At 40.5% G+C, this 20,294-nt stretch overlaps 1 protein-coding gene across 5 annotated transcripts in view; it reads right to left on the bottom strand.

Annotated features, from left to right (window-relative positions):
- The window catches only part of ATP11C (ATPase phospholipid transporting 11C (ATP11C blood group)), a 176,351-nt gene that overhangs the window by 26,434 nt on the left and 129,623 nt on the right, over positions 1-20,294 (bottom strand). For all 5 annotated transcript variants that reach the window (XM_045805124.2, XM_087859692.1, XM_045805122.2 and 2 more), the window contains exons 20-23: positions 19,914-20,088; positions 15,003-15,105; positions 13,453-13,598; positions 6,802-6,861 (exon numbers count right to left, since the gene is read on the bottom strand). In XM_045805124.2, the coding sequence (XP_045661080.1) occupies positions 6,802-6,861; positions 13,453-13,598; positions 15,003-15,105; positions 19,914-20,088 (484 nt within the window). The remainder of the gene's footprint in view (positions 1-6,801; positions 6,862-13,452; positions 13,599-15,002; positions 15,106-19,913; positions 20,089-20,294) is intronic.

Raw genomic sequence — 20,294 nt, 5'->3', positions numbered from 1 at the left:
AGTAGCCTCCGAGTCTTCAATCCTCCTGGTAAGATGTACTGAAATGCTTACCCCCACCTACTGACAGCATCCAATCAAGAGGAAGCCCCCCATCTTAAACTTTTCCCCAAATGGCCTAATTCAAGCTCAAATCTTTTTTTTTTTAAGGATTTTATTTTTAAGTAATCTCTACACTCAACACAGGGCTCGAACTCACAACCTCGAGATCAAGAGTTGCACACTCTGACAGAGTCAGTCAGGTGTCCCAAGCCCAAATCTAAGATTTTTCTAATACTCTCTTCCTGAGAGGCTCCATTGTACCTCATGTTGTTTCATTAACCTGTTCTGGTTTTTTTTGTTTGTTTCTGTATCATTTATTTCTGCTGTAATTTTCATTATTTCCCTTCTTTTGCTGGCTTTAGGCTTTATTTGCTGTTCGTTTTCTAGCTCCTTTAGGTGTAAGGTTAGGCTGTGTATTTGAGATTTTTCTTGCTTCCTGAGGTGGGACTCTATGGCAATATAATTCCTTATTATGACGGCCTTTGCTGCATCCCAAAGGTTTTGGACTGTCATGTTATCATTTCCATTTGCTTCCATGTATTTTTAAAAATTTCTTCTTTAATTTCCTGGTTGACCCATTCATTCTTTAGTAGGATGTTCTTTAACCTGCATGTATTTGTGGTCCTTTCAAATATTTTCTTGTGGTTGACTTCAAGTTTCATAGCACTGTGGTCTGAAAATATGCATGGCATGATCTCAATCTTTTTGTACTTTCTGAGGCCTGTTCTGTGACCCAGTATGTGATCTATCCTGGAGAATGTTCCATGTGCACTCGAAAAGAATGTGTATTCTGTTGCTTTAGGATGAAATGTTCTGAATATATTTGTGAAGTCCATCTGGTCCAGTGTGTCATTCAAAGCCATCGTTTCCTTGCTGATCTTCTGCTTAGATGATCTGTCCATTGCTGTGAGTGGGGTGTTAAAATCCCCTACTATTATTGTATTACTGTCAGGGAGTTTCTTTACATTTATTATTGATTTATATATTTGGGTGTTCCCAAGCTGAGGACATATTTATAATTCTTAGATCTTTTTGATGGATATATCCCTTAATTATGATATAATGCTCTTTTCCATCTCTTGTTACAGTCTTTGTTTTAAAATCTAGTTTGTCTGGGGCACCTGGGTGGTGCAGTTGGTTAAGTGTCCGACTCTTGGTTTCGGCTTGTGTTGTGATCTCAGGGTCATGAGACTGAGCCCCAGGGCTCAGTGATCAGCACAGAGTCCACCTGGGACTCTCTCTCCCTCTCCTTCTGCCTCTCCCCACCACGCTCTCTCTCATTCTCTAAGATGAATAAATAAATCTTAAAAAAAAAATCTAGTTTATCTGATATAAGTATGGCTACTCTGGTTTCCTTTTGACGTCCATTAGCATGTCAGATGATTCTCCATCCCTCCACTTTCTTTTCTTTCTTTTTTTTTTTTGAGAGAGAGTGTGAAAATGGGGGGGAGGGGTACAGGGAGAGGGAGAAAGAATCTTAAGCAGGCTCCACACCCAGTGTGGAGCCCGACATGGGGCTCGATCTCATGACCCTGAGATCATGACCTGGGCTGAAATCAACAGTCAGACACTTAACCAACTGAGCCACCCAGGCACCCCCATCCCTTCACTTTCAATCTACAGGTATCTTTAGGTCTAAAATGAGTCCCTTGTAAGCAGCATATAGATGGATCTTGTTTTTTATCCATTCTGATACCTATGTCTTTTGATTGGAGCATTCAGTCCATTTACATTCACAGTGATTATTGAAAGAGATGAGTTTAGTGCTATTGTGTCACCTGCAGAGTTGGTGTTTCTGGTGATGTTCTCTGGTCCTTTTTAGTCTTTGTTGATTTTGATCTCTTTTTTTTTCTCTACTCAGTGAGTCCCCCTTAAAATTTCTTGCAGGGCTGATTTAGTGGTCATGAACTCCTTTAGTTTTTGTTTGTGTGGGAAATAATTTCTCTCTCCTATTATGAATGATAGCCTTGCTGGATAAAGAATTCCTGGCTGCATATTTTTCCCATTCAGCATGTTGAATATTTCCTGCCACTTCTTTCTGGCCTGTCACGTTTCTGTGGACAGACCTGCTGCAAACCTCATCTTTCTTCCCTTGTAGGTGAAGGACTTTTATCCCCCCTCACTGTTTTCAGGATTCTTTCCTTGTCTGTATTTTGTGAATTTGACTATGACATACCTTGGCTAGGGTCAGCTTTTGTTGAATTTAATGGGAGTTCTCTGTGGTTCTTGGATTTTGATGTCTGTGTCCTTCCCCAAATTAGGGAAGTTTTCAGCTATAATTTATTTGAATAAACCTTCCGCCCCTTTTTCTCTCTCTTCACCTTCTGGGACTCCTATGATACGAATGTTATGTTTTAATAAGTCACTTAGTTCCCTAAGCCTATGTTTGTGGTTCATTACCTTTCTTTCCCTCTTCTTTTCAGCTTCATTATTTTCAATAATTTTATCTTCTATATCACTGATTGACTCCTCCGCTTCATCCATCCTCATCTTTACGGTCTCCACTTGGGACTACATCTTGGTTATAGCATTTTTATTTTCGGCCTGACTAGATTTAAGTTCTTTTATCTCCATAGTAAAGGATTCTCTAGTGTCTTCTATGCTTTTTTCAAGCCCAGCTAGTATTTTATAATCATTTTTAAAAATTCTAGTTCAGACATCTTATTTGTATCTGTATTGATTAAATCCTAGCCCTGAGTTCCACTTCCTGTTCTTTCTTTTGGGGTGAATTTCTCCATCTTGTAATTTTGTCCAGAAAAGAAAGAAAACAAAAAACCCCACAAAAAAACAATAAAAAAGAAAAACCCAAAAAATCCAAAACTCTCCCCAAAAACCTAGATCCTGGGTGTGTTTTGGTCTGGTGGTTAAAAGACTCTAGATCCCAAAGTTATTTAAATAAATAATAAAAATAAACAAAGAAATACAAAAATATAAAGCATATATAAATAAAAATTTTAAAAATTAATAAAAATTCTACAAAATGAATTGAAAAAATAAGAAAATAAATGAAAAATAATAAAAAAATAAAGAATAAAAAGTAAAAAGGAAGCTAGATCCTATTTTCCTCTAGAACTGAAGCTTTGCAGCACTTTATGAGCAGTAAACTTGGTGCAAGCGAGTTGTTTGTGCTGGTTTTCTGGGAGAGCAGCCTGTCATAATGATTCTCAGGTGGACTTGTCCTAGTGGAAATGCGCCTCCAGGGAGCAGGGGGGCGGGGCTTGGTGTAAGCAGCTCCAGATTCCACTAGGTGGTGCTGTTTTGCTCCCTGAAGGCTTTCAGCACGGATGGGTGGGATGAATATGGTGGTGCACCACTCTAGCCCCAGAGCTGAAAGTTCCTGGCCCCTCACTCCTCAGTGAGCCCTCATAGAAGAGCAGTCAATCACTCCTGTGTCCCTGATTTCCAGCAGAACCCTGCGTTCAACTGGTCTGTGTTCGAGCTTTTTTTTTCTTTAATCTCAGGCACACGACTGAGTTTCAAAACTCCAAATTTTAGGGACTACCACAGCACAGATGTGCATGGTTCTTCTGGGGGAGGGTCTTGCCACACTTTTGCTGGTTGCCAGCCCCTGCCAGGAAAGCGGTCACACAACCGTGCAGGGGTTCGCAGTATATGGCAAAACAGAGCAGAAAGCTGGCACCAAGACTCACTGTTCTCGCGACCCAGGGGATTCTCAGACCACCGTGTCAGTCCCGGGATTACGCCCTGCTTTGCTACCTGAGCACCTTTAAGCTGGGCACATCCTCCACCGTAGCTGACTTTGAAAAGTTCAGATTTTTGCACTCTGCCGCTTATGATACTTTGCAGTAGACTCTAAATAGGCTCCCTCCCCGCCACTATATCCACAGCTGTATCTCCCCCAGTTCAACTCTCCGTACCTCCTACCTTCCAAAAGGTGTTTGCTTTTCTACTTGTGGACTTGCAGTTTTTGTTCTCTCAGACCCCCCTCTGGTTGATTTCTTGGGTGTTCAGAATGATTTGTAACTATGTAGCTGTGTTCAAGGGAAAAGACATACTTAGGGTCGCCCAAATGCTCCACCATCCCAACTCCTTCACGAAGATTTAAACTCAGCAAAAATTATCTACTGAATTGAAAAGAACCCCCAAATAGGTGTTTTGTTCCTTTTAATTTTCAAGGGAGAGGATTAGTTTGTTGGCACACAATACTATATTTTCGTCGGAAACTACCCCATTTTCACTAATGAGAAAATTGAAAACAACAAACAAAAAGATTGCCTGGTGAGTAATTTAGTCTTGAATTTCACTCAAACAAAAGCAGCATCAATCTACTTTTGTTCCACTATGGGTACTTCGATGTTACATGAGAGATAATTGTAATTCTTAGATGCATAATTAGGAGACAGAATGTTCTCAAAACAAACAACAGGTTTAATTGATAATAGTTTCTTTCTTTTGATAATAGTTTCTTATTAAACATGCTACAAATGATTTCTTTTCACATAGGAAAAAGACCAGTACTATCCTAGCTTTGCTAAAGAAAGAGTTGCTTTTGGCTTAAAAGAATCTGAATCCTGGTCCCATTTCTACATTCTCTGTAGCTTGCTCTCCAATTTCCAGGGTTGGAGAGAACATGTGATGTGGAGTTCAGCTGAAAAAGGCTGTCTCCCTGTATGTACTCTAAACAGATTTGCAATAATGGTTGCTACATCCAGCACTAGCACAAGGCCAAAGTAAAAAATAAAGGTACTGCACATCATGCCACCACCTCCGGGAGACCTTCTTTTTACCCCACACCTTTTCTCTAAGATGTCTAACAGCTCCCTCCCTCCTCTCCTTCAGATCTCTGCCCAAATGTCACCTCAGAGAGAACTTTCCAGATCATCTCTAAAACAGCAGACTTCTGCATTCATACTCTACCAGTTTATAATGCTTTACTACCTGACATTTGTATGACTGCAGTCTGTCCCCCTAACACCATACTGCAAACTCCATGGGGTAAGACTTTGCTTTGATCAATGTTATATCCCCGGCACTTAGCCTGGCATACAGTAGGCACTCAAGAGATACTCATTAAATGAATGAACCTACCATCTGAGCAACTGAGGAAGCCAAACATCAACTCCTATGGAAACCTCAACACCTAAGGTAATCTAAGCAGACCCCAGACAGACTAGGGTCTGAGTCTCATCTGGCTTTATAAGGAATAAGTCCCTTCTTCATACAACTTGTAAACACACTCTTTTCAAATTAAAAACGTTTTAACCAGATTAAGCCAATTTCCTCTTAGCACTTTGCTACAAAATTTGAAATGTCTTTTTATTTTTAAAAAGATTTTATTTAGGGGCGCCTGGGTAGCACAGTCGTTAATCGTCTGCCTTCCGCTCAGGGCGTGATCCTGGCGTTCCGGGATTGAGTCCCACATCGGGCTCCTCTGCTGGGAGCCTGCTGCTGTGTTCCCTCTCTCGCTGCTGTCTCTCTGTCACATAAATAAATAAAATCTTAAAAAAAAAAGATTTTATTTATTTGACAGAGAGAGGAAAGAAGAGAGTGAGAAAGAGAGAAAGTACAAGCAGGGGGAAGGGCAGAGAGGGAAAAGCGCGATGCAGGACTTGATCCCAGGACCCTGGAATCATGACCTGAGCTGACGGCAGATGCTTAACCCACTGAGCCACCCAGGCACCCCTGGAACGTCTGTTTAATACTTGCACTCATCCACGGAAGTGAGGAATATGAAACATTTCATCAGTAGTAATCTGAACGTTCAGACAAAGCAGATTCATCAGAATTTAGAAAACTCTCTGTAACTAATACTGTTAGTTTTGCATACAAGAAGGCCGCTGGCACTTCCTACAGCTGGTAGATGATTAATTCATAAAGCATCCTGCTGAACTGGCACCACGGACTTGGTGACATGGCACTGATGTAAGAGATAACGTACCAAATGAAGAGGCAAGTTCTAGGGAAAGAGAGCAGTCACTTCCCATTCAGAAGAATGCACTGTTAAAAATACTGCCATGAAATTAGGAAAAAAAAAATCACTTCCTAGCAGGAGGAAGGAAGCATGCCTTGAAATTTAGAAACTGGGTCTCTAATGTCTGTGGCGATGCTACCATTAGCTCAGCTTGGCAAAATCACTGAATTCTCATAGATTAACTACAAAATATCTAAGTCATTGAGTAATACAGCTCCTGTATCGGGCTATACTTCCACTAGAAGCAACGCAAGATCCATTTCAGTTGTTAAAGCTATAAATGTGCATGCCCATCCCACCACTGATGTATCAAAATAACATCCTATTCTTTATGTAATAACAGATGTTCAGAAAACAATAAAGGACAAAAAATGTAGAGCTGCTCAAGTAATCCAAGGCTCTATCCAGGGATCACGGCTTCTTGGCCGGTTGAAATATCAACATTTTTCTAGAAAATCAACCTGAGAAACTGCAAAGGTGTGAGATTTTATTCGATGAAATATTAAACTACACCATTTTAGGATTATTGGAAAACATGGTTTATACTGAGTAAAAGAAATACTCTTAAGGTTATCTCAACTCCAAGAGGAGGCACCAAATAACTTTCAAGAAGAAAGTAATAAGAACATCACTAAAGCAAAGACATAAACATTTGCTCTTGTCAAAAACTAGGGCAAGAAGATCAACTGTTGAACCAAAAAATTAAGAAATAAAATAAAATTCTTTTACTTTGAACATACCTCTCTCATCTTTACAATCCAATACATAAAATGGTAATTTATTAATAGCCAACATAAAGTACATTATAACAAATAACTAGGGAAACAAACCTGTTGTGAGAATCCACAGAAGAACTGGTATAAAAATTGTGGCAAAATGAAACAAAGGTTCTGGAAAAAAATGTAAAAAAGAGTTAATGTTTTCACTTGAACTTTCTAAACTAACACAGGATACTGTACTCCAAATAGTCTACGGTCAATCCCAAGCCCTTCTAATACCACAACACAATAAATCTCTACTAGAGTTGTAAGCAAACAACTCAAAGACAAGTGATTAACTCGTGTGAATACCAACTTTTGCCTTACCAAGCAGAAAGAGGATCTCAGTTTAGGAGAACCTCTTGCTATTCTTCCTTGAGGGAAGAAATAAGTTCATACAAATACAAACATTTAGGTATTACCCCTTAAATGCCAATGTGATTTGCAATATCAACGTAAGGTAGACTGACATAAAGCTCCAAGTGTACGTTTCAAGTCAATTAATGCCAATAAACAGCGAGGATACTGTCACAGTATATGTTGACACTAACAGTATCAGCTGATGCTTTACTGTCTTTATTACTGCCTCATCGAACAACTGACATATTACTGATCACCCATTATTTGCAAAGATGGTATTGTGGGTAATACAAGAGAAAACAGAACAAAGCTTCTTACCCCCTAAGGGACTTATTTAATTGGGAGAACACTAAAAACAAACAGGAAAAAATATAAGCTGAGAATTCACAAGACAGTAAAAGCCACTAGGTAGGACTATAAATACTGAAATTAATGTCTTCAGGCAAAATCATCAGAACTAGTATTTTCAAATGAGTGCCATCTGTCAGGGTAGGATGGGACCTTATTTGAGTGCTGCTGTCACTTGTTCATGATGTCTCTGGACTTCTCTTTGGGTAGCTCTTCAAGAGCCCATTTTTGGGCTATGTCAGAACACTAGTCTCTTTCCTTCTGTCACATATTCTCACTTAGCTAATTTACCAGGCTAGGAGACTTGAAGCTGTTTTTAAAAATCCAATGTCTCCTCGAAGGATGAACATCTGCCATAACTGAGGATATTTAGGTAAATATACTACAGGCTCTGGAGGATGTTCCTAAAGAAAAATGCTATACATGTATTGAGTTAAGTCCTACAGCATCGGCGTGTCAGAGCTCCCAAGGTCATTTCTTGGAAGGGTGACACTTACGTGTATGCATCAATTTTGGTAGAATGTAAAACCATACTTAAAAAAAAAAGTGTTCTGAGGTTGGAGGAGGCAGTACTCAGTGGGGATTATGGGGGTGCTTTGTGGGAAGGGAAGGTCTGACTCTCCCACTAGAATGTAAGTCCCATGAGAACAGAAACTTTGCCTGTCTTATTCCATTATGAATCTTAAGGTCTTAAAACTGTGCTTGGCACACGGTAACACATTCAAATGTATCTGTTGAATGAATAAATAAATTATAACTTGAACAAGGTGTTAAAGATGGATAGGATATGTTGACAGCAGGAACCAAGGCAAGGGACATATATTTTAAACACAGAAGGTAGGACAGGGTCAGACCATGGGGTGCCTTAAAAGGCAGACTAATCCTTAGACAATGGAGAGTGAAGTTTCTGGAGCACAGGTTAAAAAGTGGCAGTTTCCCAACATTGACTTGGCTGAATGATGCAAGGTGGACTGAGCGGAGAAACAGAAGGCAGGAACAACAGTCACTGAAGCACTTCAGGAGTGAAGCAATTATTACTTGAAGATGCACTGGCAAGGGAAGGGGAAGGAAGGCTTTTCAGCCCAGCCAAAGAGGGTTGAAAGTATTAGAAGTCACCCTGGGATAAAAGGCAGCAGTAGAAAAGGAATACTGCTAAGTCAGTGACTAAGATGATAATGGGCACAGACATCCTAATGAAGACAGAGGGCATTAGCTACGCAAGTAATTCCCTAAATTGGGAACAGGGATATGTTAATTACTGGCCACTGGTAAACAGCCGGGTCAATGCTTGTTTTGTTTTCCTTAGCAGAGCATTCCTTCCATCTGGTGGTAGGCGCCTGAATTGCAGGCCAAAATCTTGAGGCAAACCAGGCCTCAGAAATGGGTTCAGAGCGCTAGGCAGATATGCATGGCAAATCTTCATGGGCTCTCCTACTAGGGGTAAGTAAGAATAACCACCTCCCCAAGTGGGGCTGTTAAATTACTGAGTTCAAGGCCTGAGAGAACCCTAACTGTGATGTACAGAGTCCTGGACTGAGAGTAAATAAACCTATTGTGCAAATCTAGCTCTGCCACCTCTGAGCTGAAGAGGGGAAAGGCAAGTTTCGTAAACTCTCTGAGCTCTGCTTTCCACATATTTTAAATGAAAATAATAGTAATTGCTCATAGGAGATTTGTGAGGATTGCCTAAGAAAATAAAGTGCTTTTGTCAACCAGCGAAGTATCTTACACATACTGGGTTAATCATCATTATCACCATCATCTATGTTTGGCCTGGATACCAGCTGATACTGGATGACAGGGTCTTAGCAAACCTGTAAACCCGGGTTCACACTTACGTATGTATTTACTTATTTTTTAAGATTTTATTTTTAAGTAGTCTCTACACCCAACGTGGGGCTCAAACTCACAATCCCGAGATCAAGAGTCACACACTCCACTGACTGAGCCAGCCAGGCACCCCAACACATTTTTTTTTAAACATTTTTTAAAGTACGCTCCATGCTAAACATAGGGCTCACACTCACAACCCTGTGATCAAGAGTTCCATGCTCTACTGACTGAGCCAGCCAGGTGCCCCTCACAGTTATGTATGTCTTTTAGAAAATATAAAGCTAGTAAGCCCGGGAATTGATCACAGAAAACTGACACACAAAAACAGTTGCTGTGCTTTCCCTTCTGTGAAATATAGGGCATGAAATCCAAACACCATAAAGGTTTGAATCATTTCACCTGCACATGAACTTGGTAATGCACCTACAAAGTAGAATCTAATTAAGAATTTTGGTAATTTCTATCCCCTGGTAGACGAAAATGAGTAGGCAGGCTCAGTTTAACATGAACTCTAATGCTTGGTGATAAAAGAAAACCAAGGTACTGCTGGGAAAATGACCTCAGTGTCCAGTCATAGGGGTTTGGAATCCCACACCATTATCGTGTTTTAGGTGAATAATTAACTGGGTGAGAAAATTGTTCACAATATATTATTAAGTGAAAAGGGCAAAGTGCAAAACAGTATGGTTTAGGACTGACTCCTAGTAAGTATGGGGATTCTTACGGGGTGATGGAAATGTTCTGGAATTACTGGCAATGGTTGCTCATCATAGCGACTACACTAAATGACACCGTATTGTACACTTTAAGTGTATGATAGTGATTTCTGTTATGTGAAGTATATCTCAATATAAAAATTGAAAAAAAGCCCCAGTAGGGTATAAAAACAATACAGGGGCACCTATATTGGTTGGTGGAGCATGTGACTCTTGATCTTGGGATTGAGTTCAGGCCCCAGGTTGGGCATAGAGCTTACTTGAAAAAAGAAAGAAAAAACACCCCCCCCAACCCAAAACCGATGTCAACACAATTCCATTTATATAGAACAGTTCACATAAAATGTCACCATTGGTTCTCTCTGTGGGTACGATTATAATTACAGATGACTTCAAAATCTTCATTTTGGAAAAAGAGTTATATATAAGAGGGATTTGAGAAAAGTCACTGTTGCATGATTTTCCTTTCGATTAGAGCATTAAGTCACTAAGCAAGATTCTCAGAGAACCTCCTCTTGAAGAGAACCATGCCAATGTTTTACATACTTAAAAAATAATTAAAATCAATCAGGATTAGAGAGGAAGGACCAAAATGGTATGCAAACAAAAATTTAACCTACCTCTATTACACATAAATAACATAACCACACAGAAATGGTGGAAAAGGAAAAAAAAGTAACCTTGGAAATAGTATTTTGACTATAAGGCTGAAGACAAAAAGAAGTACATAACAAATATATCACTCAAGGTAAGTTGGTTGCTCACAGGATTATGAGTTAGCAATTCTGAAACTATGAGTATTCTAGGATTAAGCAAGTAAATAAACATACTGAGGATAATGAGAACTGGGGTTCTCACCACTGGAGAAATGAGTTACAAGTAAGGAAAAGGGGAAGGGCAGAATGAAACTTTGTGGTGTTGGCTGGAATCAAAGGACCAGTATAAACTGAGTTCACATTCTGGGTTCATACTGCTACCTATGATTCTGGCCCAACGTAGCTGTGTATGCACACACACACACATATACACAGATATAAACAGATTTGTGTGTATACCCATACATATTTCCTAGATCTATCCACTGACAAGGCCTAGAACCAACCGCAGCTCAGCAGCAACGAGCACAATTAGCACCCAGATCTTGATTTCTAAATGCCATTGGCAAATAAAAGGAACCAGTGTTCCTTGGAGAAATGTCTGAATCCAGGACTAGAGCAGGAAAAAATACAAGATGAGCATAGAATATCATACAGTCCCAGAAAATAAGTCTTCAAAAAAGGTTGGGGAGTGGGGGAGAATAGGGAGTTGATGCTCAGTAGGTCTAAGGTTTTCGTTTTGCAAGGCAAGTTTTAGAGCTCTGCTGTACACCACTGTACCTACAGCTAACAATACTGTATCGGACGTTTCAAAATCTGGGGGCGCCTGGGTGGCTCAGTCGTTAAGCGTCTGCCTTCGGCTCAGGGCGTGATCCCAGGGTCCTGGGATCAAGCCCCGCATTGGGCTCCCTGCTCTGCTGGGACCCTGCTTCTTCCTCTCCCACTCCCCTGCTTGTGTTCCCTCTCTCGCTGGCTGTCTCTCTCTGTCAAATAAATAAATAAAATCTTTTAAAAAAATCAATCTGTTAAGCGGGAAGAGCTCATGTTAGACATTCTTATCACTATAAAGAACGATGGGGATATGTTGAAAGAACACAGGCTAAATTTGTGACAATCTGAGTTAAGAGAATAAATAACAACAGGAACAGATCTTTAACTCATAGAATAAAGTATGTATTTTAGTAGCAGAATGCTCTTTAGAACCCCAAAACACCATCTGAATCAAGTTATCGAAGTTAACATTATCCTGAGGGAGACTACTGACAACACACGCCTCCTGGTATGATGCACTAAGCAGGTTACAACACTGCTTCTATGGTATTGGTGCCAAAAAAGCATAACCTGAATCTCAAGATAAGCAAACATTAGACACCCAAATTGAGGGACATTCTACAAACTGGCCAGTACTCTTCAAAAATGTTAAGATGACGAAGACAAAGAAGCCAGGAGTATTCCAGTGTAAAGAAGACTAAGATAGGACAGCTAAATGCAATCATGAGCCTGAAATGGACCACAAAGAGATTATCAGTGGGACCACTGGCAAAACTCCAATACTACATGTAGACAAGTTAATAACATGCCAATTAATTTCAATTTACAGATCTTGATAACTATGTTGTGTGTTATCTAAGGTGTTAACAGTATGACAAAGAGTATATGAAAATTATTTCACTAATTTCACTTTTTTAAAGTCTGAAATTATTTCAACACAAAAAGTGAAAAAAACTTTAAAAATTATACCGAACAGAACACAGGACAAGAGATCAAGTTCTGGCCTATGTCGGCTTAAAATGATTTTCATACTTTAGACGTTACTTCACCTTCATGTACGCCAGGTTCATGAGGCATAAATGAGTGGCTTGTTCTATATTCATGGGACTCCAAATTGTGCCCTGAGGAATCTGTGGGCAAGACAAGGAAATAGAGCAAGGAAACAGCCCTGGATCCATCATCCTTCAATGTATGCAATTCTGCTTCTATCTGCTTCACCTGTGTAATTTCACTTGAAAAGAGGACTCTGCTACTAAAAAGAGTAGTTTGGAATACTGTTTAGGATAAAAAGGGAACCAACTATTGATAAAAATGGTACAATGTGGATGAAGCATAAACACATTATGCTAAGGGAAATAGGCCAGACACAAAAGAGCACATATGATTTTATTTATATGGAGTTCTAAAACAGGCAACTCTATAATGTGCACACTGCATAAATCATACCTAAATTTATATTATATGTTGTTAAGTATCACTATATATTGTATAGCAATATAAATCAGATTAGTCACTGGTGCAAGGTAGAGGAGTCTGACCGGGAAAGAGCACATGGGAACTTTCTGGGGTGATGGTTACATGGATGTATACATTTGTCAAAATGGAACTGTACACTTTTAATGGGTACATTTTACTGTATTTAAACTCCACTTCAAGAAAGCTGACTTAAAAATTTCATCCCAAATTGCTCGCATTAAAAGGAATTTCTAGTTTCTTTCTTTCTTTTTTTTTTTTAAAGATTTTTTATTTATTTGACAGAGTGCATGGGGGGGCAGAGGTAGAGGGAGAGAAGCTCAAGCGGAGTCCCCACTGAGCAAGGCTTGATCTCACGACCCTGAGCCGAAATCAAGAGTCGGACGCTTTACCAACTGAGCCATCCAGGAGCCCCAGGAATTTCTAGTTTCTGATCCATTAGATAGATCACCTACGTTTTCTAGTTTCTGATTCATTAGATAGATCACCTATGTTTTGTCGACTACAAATCTCAGTACTAAGATAGCAAAAGAACTATGAAAGGTGGGAGGAAAATACTATGACCAAGCTGAACCAATGCTGGGTAAGATGGTGGTAAGTTCAATTACAGATATTTCGTTCCATACCTTATAGAAGAAATACTGTACAAGGTGTGCTATTCTCACATAATATAGATGTCCGTGAGCCAAGAGCAGTTTCTTTAAATGTTTAAACTTCGGAACAGCATAATCGCTATTCCTGGCTGCTTGGCGACCTTCTTTGCCTTTAATACCTGAAAGAGAGAAAATCTCTATGAGTATTTTATAAAATAAACAACCTCCTGATTTGTTGTTTTCACACTTTTAACTTGTTTATGTGGCATAGTTCACTCGTATACATTTTTTTTAAAGATTTTATTTATTTATTTGACAGAGATAGAGACAGCCAGCGAGAGAGGGAACACAAGCAGGGGGAGTGGGAGAGGAAGAAGCAGGCTCCCAGCGGAGGAGCCTGATGTGGGGCTCGATCCCACAAGACCAGGATCACGCCCTGAGCCGAAGGCAGACGCTTCACCGCTGTGCCACCCAGGCGCCCCTCGTATAAATTTTTTTAACCAAAAAGTGCTGTAACAGTGACATTGAGTGTCACCAATAAAAAGTAAAACTTAGTTGGTAATTACTTATTTATAACATGATATAAACAATTAAATAGAATCATTGTTTTAATCATTCAAGGCAAAAATTAAGGAAAAAATTATATCTGAAAATTTATCTGAAAAAAAGGCACTTAGTGCGTACACGTACATGCCCCTACACAAGGGGCTAGATTGCTTTAGCAGCTTAGAGACCTGGGGTTTGTGGTCTAGGAGCTCAGAACTGAAGAGTTACAATGAAATGGTGAAGTCCCATCACTGAATGAAACTCTGAGTAGTAGCGCAAGTATTCCATGAGCTCAAGGCCCTTTCCACATTGAATAACTAATGAGTACAACTGAGAGTTCCACAATAAATCGGGTTACTTCCAGATGGAAAGAATTTGGGAATCCAAACTGCAGTAATAATAATTCCCAAGATACCTATACCATTATTTCTTCCCTTCAAAAAACAAACAAACAAAAAACCAAAACCAAAACCAAAAAAAACCTTGCCGGGGTGTTAGGATTCCTGCCTATCAGCAGCCTGACATGGGAAAAAAAAATGGTGCAGGCAGTAGAAAAAGCTGTTGTTGCATGCCAACATATAAATTTGACACTACAGCCCTAAGTACCCATAAATATTGCCATGTGGAAAACCAGCCAACCAATGATCATTTCTTAGTCCCAAACAGTTAAGAATCTCAGAAGATATAGTGCAGCAACATAAGCAGGCGATGTGGCCGGGGGCAGAAAATCAATAAAATTTCATGCATGCTGTCAAGGTGAGAGCTAAATGATCAACTGCAGTGCCAGTAGGTCTGGGAAATTCACTTTACTTGGCTAATATAAAAATATCCTCTAACTTTGTATTGCTACGTTTCCACCAGGGGTAGGACTTTGGGATGGACACATTAGATGAGGACCTTCATTAAATGAATAATTATCATTCCCAAATTAAAATTCAAGATGAGCAACCAAAACATTCTCTCTAGAATAGAAGACTGAGCGACCTAACAAGCAATACTGATACCTTACAGCCGCCATCTCATTAGGTGGTTCTTACCTATTCCCACATGGGATTCCAAGATCATACTAACATCATTGGCACCATCACCTATCGACAGTGTTATCGGGCTGCCTTTTAAATTCTTCACCATTCTGACAATCTAAACATTAAATATAAAAGAGGTACAGAACAGGTCAAAGCAGAATGTGAGACTACTATATTGCACGTATATGCCTCGTTCACACTTGTAAATGGAGGCCTTGCGAACAAACAGAAAGGTAGTTTGTGCATATCATGTACAATAGCCTTGAATTCTCAGAGGTAAAATAACATAGCTTTTCAAATGTCACACCAGTGCCCACTTTTTTTTTTTGGTTCCATGCATATACGAAGTGTCAGAAAACCTTGCCTCCTATCTATAGTAGAGGCCAACATATTTCCTTGTCCTTGCTTCATGTGTCCTTTCAGATGAGGTGTTGAATGTGACAGTGGAGACCAGGAAGCTCATTTGAGGTAACACGCATAGGGTTAGTGGAATAAGAGTAGAAGTTAGAGAACAACGCTTCTAGAACCTCTCCATCTCTCCTCTCTGCAGATACAACCACTCCCTTCGGTGCATTCCCATATTCCCAGGGACTTCCCCAGTGGTAAATTCTTTTTTTTTTTTTTTTTGAAGATTTTATTTATTTAGTTGAGAGACAGAGACAGCGAGAGAGGGAACACAAGCAAGGGGGGTTTGAGAGGGAGAAGCAGGCTTCCCACTGAGCAGGGAGCCCGATGCAGGGCTCGATCCCAGGATTCTGGGATCATGATCTGAGCCGAAGGCAGATGCTTAACGACTGAGCCGCCCTCGCACCCCCCCCCAATGGTAAATTCTTACACCCATCCAGCTGCCAACTAAACTTTACCAAATCTCCCAATACCCAGTATAATTTCATCTCTTCTACAGATAGCTGCGTTTTTAAATGGGGGCATCTTAAAGGTGGTGAGATGAGCAGAAAGTTCCCTGAGGTATGTGTATAAAGCCTGTCACTATTCCCTGAGTGTCTCTTCAAGATGTGTCAACGGCACAATGCAGCTCACTGCTGTGCTCACGGCAGGTACCGAATAAAAGAAACCTTCTCCTGGTGGAGTCACTTGTGGAAGTATATTGGGTAAGCAGCCGCCCTCCCACCCTATGTTTTAGATAATGACTGCTTTATGCGTCACCCCTCAAAACCCTCTAGAATCTGGCAGCTTTAAAAAAAGTGTCTATAATGCAGAAGCTAACTAATGCCTTGCAGAAATTCTGTCCTCAGAATTGCTTTCACCAGTTAACATAAATAAAATCCATTTTCAACATAAGTGATTAAAAATAACTGACATGAGGCTAAGCCACCCCACAGTCTTTTCTTTAAACAAAATTCAGTCAGGTTTTAGTTTACTAAATTGCATACAGAAAACCCACATCCAATTCCATTGAACACGAAAATAGTGTTATTGTGGCAGGCCAGCTTTCCCCTATTCCCTCCCCTCAACTTGGTTCTTTGAAAAAATTTTGAGAGACTCTCAGAAATAATCTGTAAATGAGTCAAAGACAAACTTAAAGAACCCACACTAACTTTTGTGTTTGATGGCCTACAATTATGGTTAACCTAATTGCACCTATGAAACTTGTGCAGTAATGATTTGTACCTCAAGGAAGAAAAAGTGCAGCCCAGAAAGGTCTAGGGAAGGCGATAAAATTAGCAAGGGTGACAGCTTCTGCATGAAAATACAGATTAAGAAGATTAAAGGTCGTCCTTGTGGAAAGATAAAAAGATATATAATCATGGACTATAAAATCATGAAAGATTTGGTTAGAGAAACACAGGGGTTTTTTTTGTTTTGTTTTGGTTTTTTTTTTTTACTGTGCCCCGGGTCACCTGGATTAAGAACTTCTCCTCAATCTCTAAGGTAGCTTCATGCGAAAGAAATCAATTTGCCAAAAACTATGTATCGACCAACCACAACTGCACACAATGCAACGTGCAATGTCATGTGCAAATATCCAAGAAAGACAGAAGGCTGGTCACACACCTTAAGAAACATCTGATGGAACAGTAGAGACAGGGAATGAATACAAGAATATTAGGCAACCAGATTAACAATAAACACTAACAGTGTGAAGTATCTGTGCAAGGGAATATATAACACTGTTGTCTAAGTTGTTCACATAAAAATGCCCATGATGGCAGAGAAGGGAGAAGACACTACATGCCAGAGTAATCCAGGAATGATTTCACAGAAGGGAGAGTAATTTTATTTAAATCATGAAAGATGGTTAAAGATCTGTGTGGATGGGAAAAAGAGGCTTGGGAGAATACTCCAGAGAGAGGGAATGGCATGCTCTAAGGCACACAGCCAGATTAAGTACAATATACGCTCAAAAGACAGACTGGCTCGACCAGATCAGTGCGTTTTCATACGGGGGGCATGGACAGCTACATCTGGGTCCAGATCAACAGACAGCGATACTATGAAAGTGGTCGCAGGGTGCAGGAGGAACAGGAAGAAAAGACAAGACTGCAGGCAAAGAGCCAAGTTAGGTGGCTAGTTACAGGTAGAGTTCAATGAGCAGTTAAAGGCTTGCCATCTGCCAGGAAAGAAGAAATGAAAAAGACAACGTACTAGAAAACGGACAGAATTTGGTGACTGAAACCACATGGAAGAGTAAAGCATGGGGGAAGTCACCACAGATTTCAAGGTTCTCAATCTAGAAACCTGGAAGTACAGTGAGCTCAGTAACTGATGCAAAAGAAGATAAGGAAGACGATGGGCTCTAAAGAGAGCTGGGTCGAGATAGTAATGACAACACCCAAGAAGACGTGTTCAGTAGGCAGCTGGAGAAGAAAGTAAAAGCCTAAGTATTTGGATTGGAGAAGCGACTGCAAGATCACCTGTATGGACCTAACAGGAGAGTGGGTGATATCCCGGAAGATGGGATTAGAGCGAAGGAAAGAAAACAGGCCGAGGACTGAACTACAGGGGGGCTCCATACTTTGGCTGGGAGAAGCAGTATGGGGTTAGGAATTCAAATAACCACCTGGGCAGTGAGTAGCCAGAATCCTATGAGCAACCTGAGCAACAGACAATAAATGTAGGGGGGAAAAAAAGAGAGATTGCCTCTGACTAAAGGGACAGATTTCTATGGCTATGGCTCTGGTAGGATCTTCTTCCTCAATTGGGGCTAATCAAGGCTCTGAAGGTTGAAGGAAAAAAAGAGCACCCGATTGTGGTGGGGATTGAGAGTGAGAAGAAAGTAGACAGAGACAATGCCCTAAATTAGGATGGGCTGTGTGTGTGCGTGTGTGAAGCAGGGAGTAGAGTTCGTGTGAAGGACAAACCAAGGACACAGCCATTCCTTGGGTCTAGAGTAAGCAGTTGAAGACTATGAAGAAGTAACATGAAGGCATGTGAAAGAATACAGTGTGTACAGAAGTGAAGAAATTTGTAACTGAGACTCTGAGGTTCTTTGTACCAAGTGCAAAAAAGCAAGGTGAAGCAGATCAACGCGGGCTGGAGGAGCTGGAGAAAAGAGCATATGGGAGGTGGCCCTTGAATTGGGTTTAATTATGAGTAAAATTTCCGTTAGGCCAAGAGGAATTCAGAGAGAATTCCAGATGAGGAAAGCTTTGGAGGTTGGCATGAGCACAGAAAGGGGAAGGGACACAAAGGGAGGACCAACCAAAAGGAGTGGAGGACTCAGGCTGGGTACGGGAATGACAGTGGACAGAGCACGTAGAGACACGATAAGGGCCAACATAGGTGAGCCTGAATGCCAGAGTCATCTGCCTTTCATCCTCAGGGACTAGGAAACTATGAAAGGATCTGAGAAAGAATATATAATGGGAGAAATGGTGTTTTAACAAAATTAATTTGGGAGTGTGGCAAGAGATTGAAGGGGGAAGGGGGAAAGCCAGGAGACTGACGAGGAGGCTAAATCACAGAGTCTGTGTGTGAAGTCACAGGACTTGGACTGGGATGGAAGTGAAAGGTTTAAAAAGATGGCACATAAATGAGAGCTATGATAAAAGGTAGGATCAATGGGGCACAGTGACTAGATAGAGAGTGAGGGAGAAGACAGGGGTCAAAGGTCGTTTGGTGACTTAGGGAGCAAAAAAAAAATGTGGTGCTGGAGACAAGAATAATGAAGACAAGGGAGAAAATACACTGGCCTGAAGGTGAAAATTATAAGATCTGTCTTGGACACTAGAATTTAATATGACAGTGGGGATTCCACATGGAGCTGTCTAGCAGGCAGCTAGAAATACAAGATTTCATGTAAAGGAAAAGTCAGTACCAGAGACTGTCAATGAGAGTCCTAGAAATTCATGTTTAGAGAGACAAGCTATAAGTGAAAAGCAGAAGGAAGACTTAGCCCCAGAGAAAAATGATAATTAGTGAGAAGTGAGAAGATGACACAAAATAAAAAGACACTAGGTTGCCAAGTAGGACAAAAAAAAAAAAAGTCAAGACTGTGGACTATAGACAGAAACCCAGGGAGGAAAGTTTTAAGGAGGATATGACTGATAGTGTTAACTGTGGCAGAGAAACGAGGAGGAGAACAAAAGACAGCGCGATGGATTTGGCAAGGAGGTCACTGCTGGCCTCCAGGTGATCCAACGGACGTGATGACATGAGGAGAAGAAAGAACACACGGGGCTAATGTCACAGAGGAGTGAGGAGCAGTGGAATGGAGGCAGCACGCACCAAGCACTCATTAGAGAAGTCTGGAAGGCAAGGAATTGGACAGGCAGCTTGAGGGGACAAGAAGCATGGGTTCATTCACACTGGTGGGCAGACCTCTGAATTTGACCGCGAAGAAGCAGCAGCCTGGGAAGATGTAATAAGGTAAAAAGGGCTCTTTGAAGAAACAAAAGTGAAGTGAACATTTGCACATATGTGTATAGAAATCCCCGGAACGGAACATTATCTAATATCCGTTACCTGGGCTTTCTGTAATGGCGCCATCCGGCAGCAGAGCACTGCAGTGCACTTCATGCATATCTGCAAGAAAATGCTTTTGTAATTGTTAGAACTGGAGTCTTGACTAGAATTTAATATGAGTGACAATGTGGAGCCATCGATGATTAATCCATATTCCTGATGTTCTGTCCATGCTCTGGAAAAGAAAAACAACGCTGTTAATTGAATCTCCTATACATTCCTATTTTGAAACCTGATTGTTTTTCAAACCACAAAGAGGAGGGTCCTGAATAAAAATCATCATCAATCTGGTTCCTGAACCTATAAACTGTAGAGAAGCAACTGTTTTTAATGAAGGCACAACAGACATTTTCCCATGACGTCTTTGAGACTCAAGCTGCC

Source organism: Ursus americanus, chromosome X, assembly GCF_024610735.1.
Source record: "Ursus americanus isolate L20-20 chromosome X, mUrsAme1.1.p, whole genome shotgun sequence".
NCBI classification, from domain to species: domain Eukaryota; kingdom Metazoa; phylum Chordata; class Mammalia; order Carnivora; family Ursidae; genus Ursus; species Ursus americanus.
Note: the sequence above shows the minus strand (reverse complement) of the source record. Positions and strands in the feature narration are given on the sequence as shown.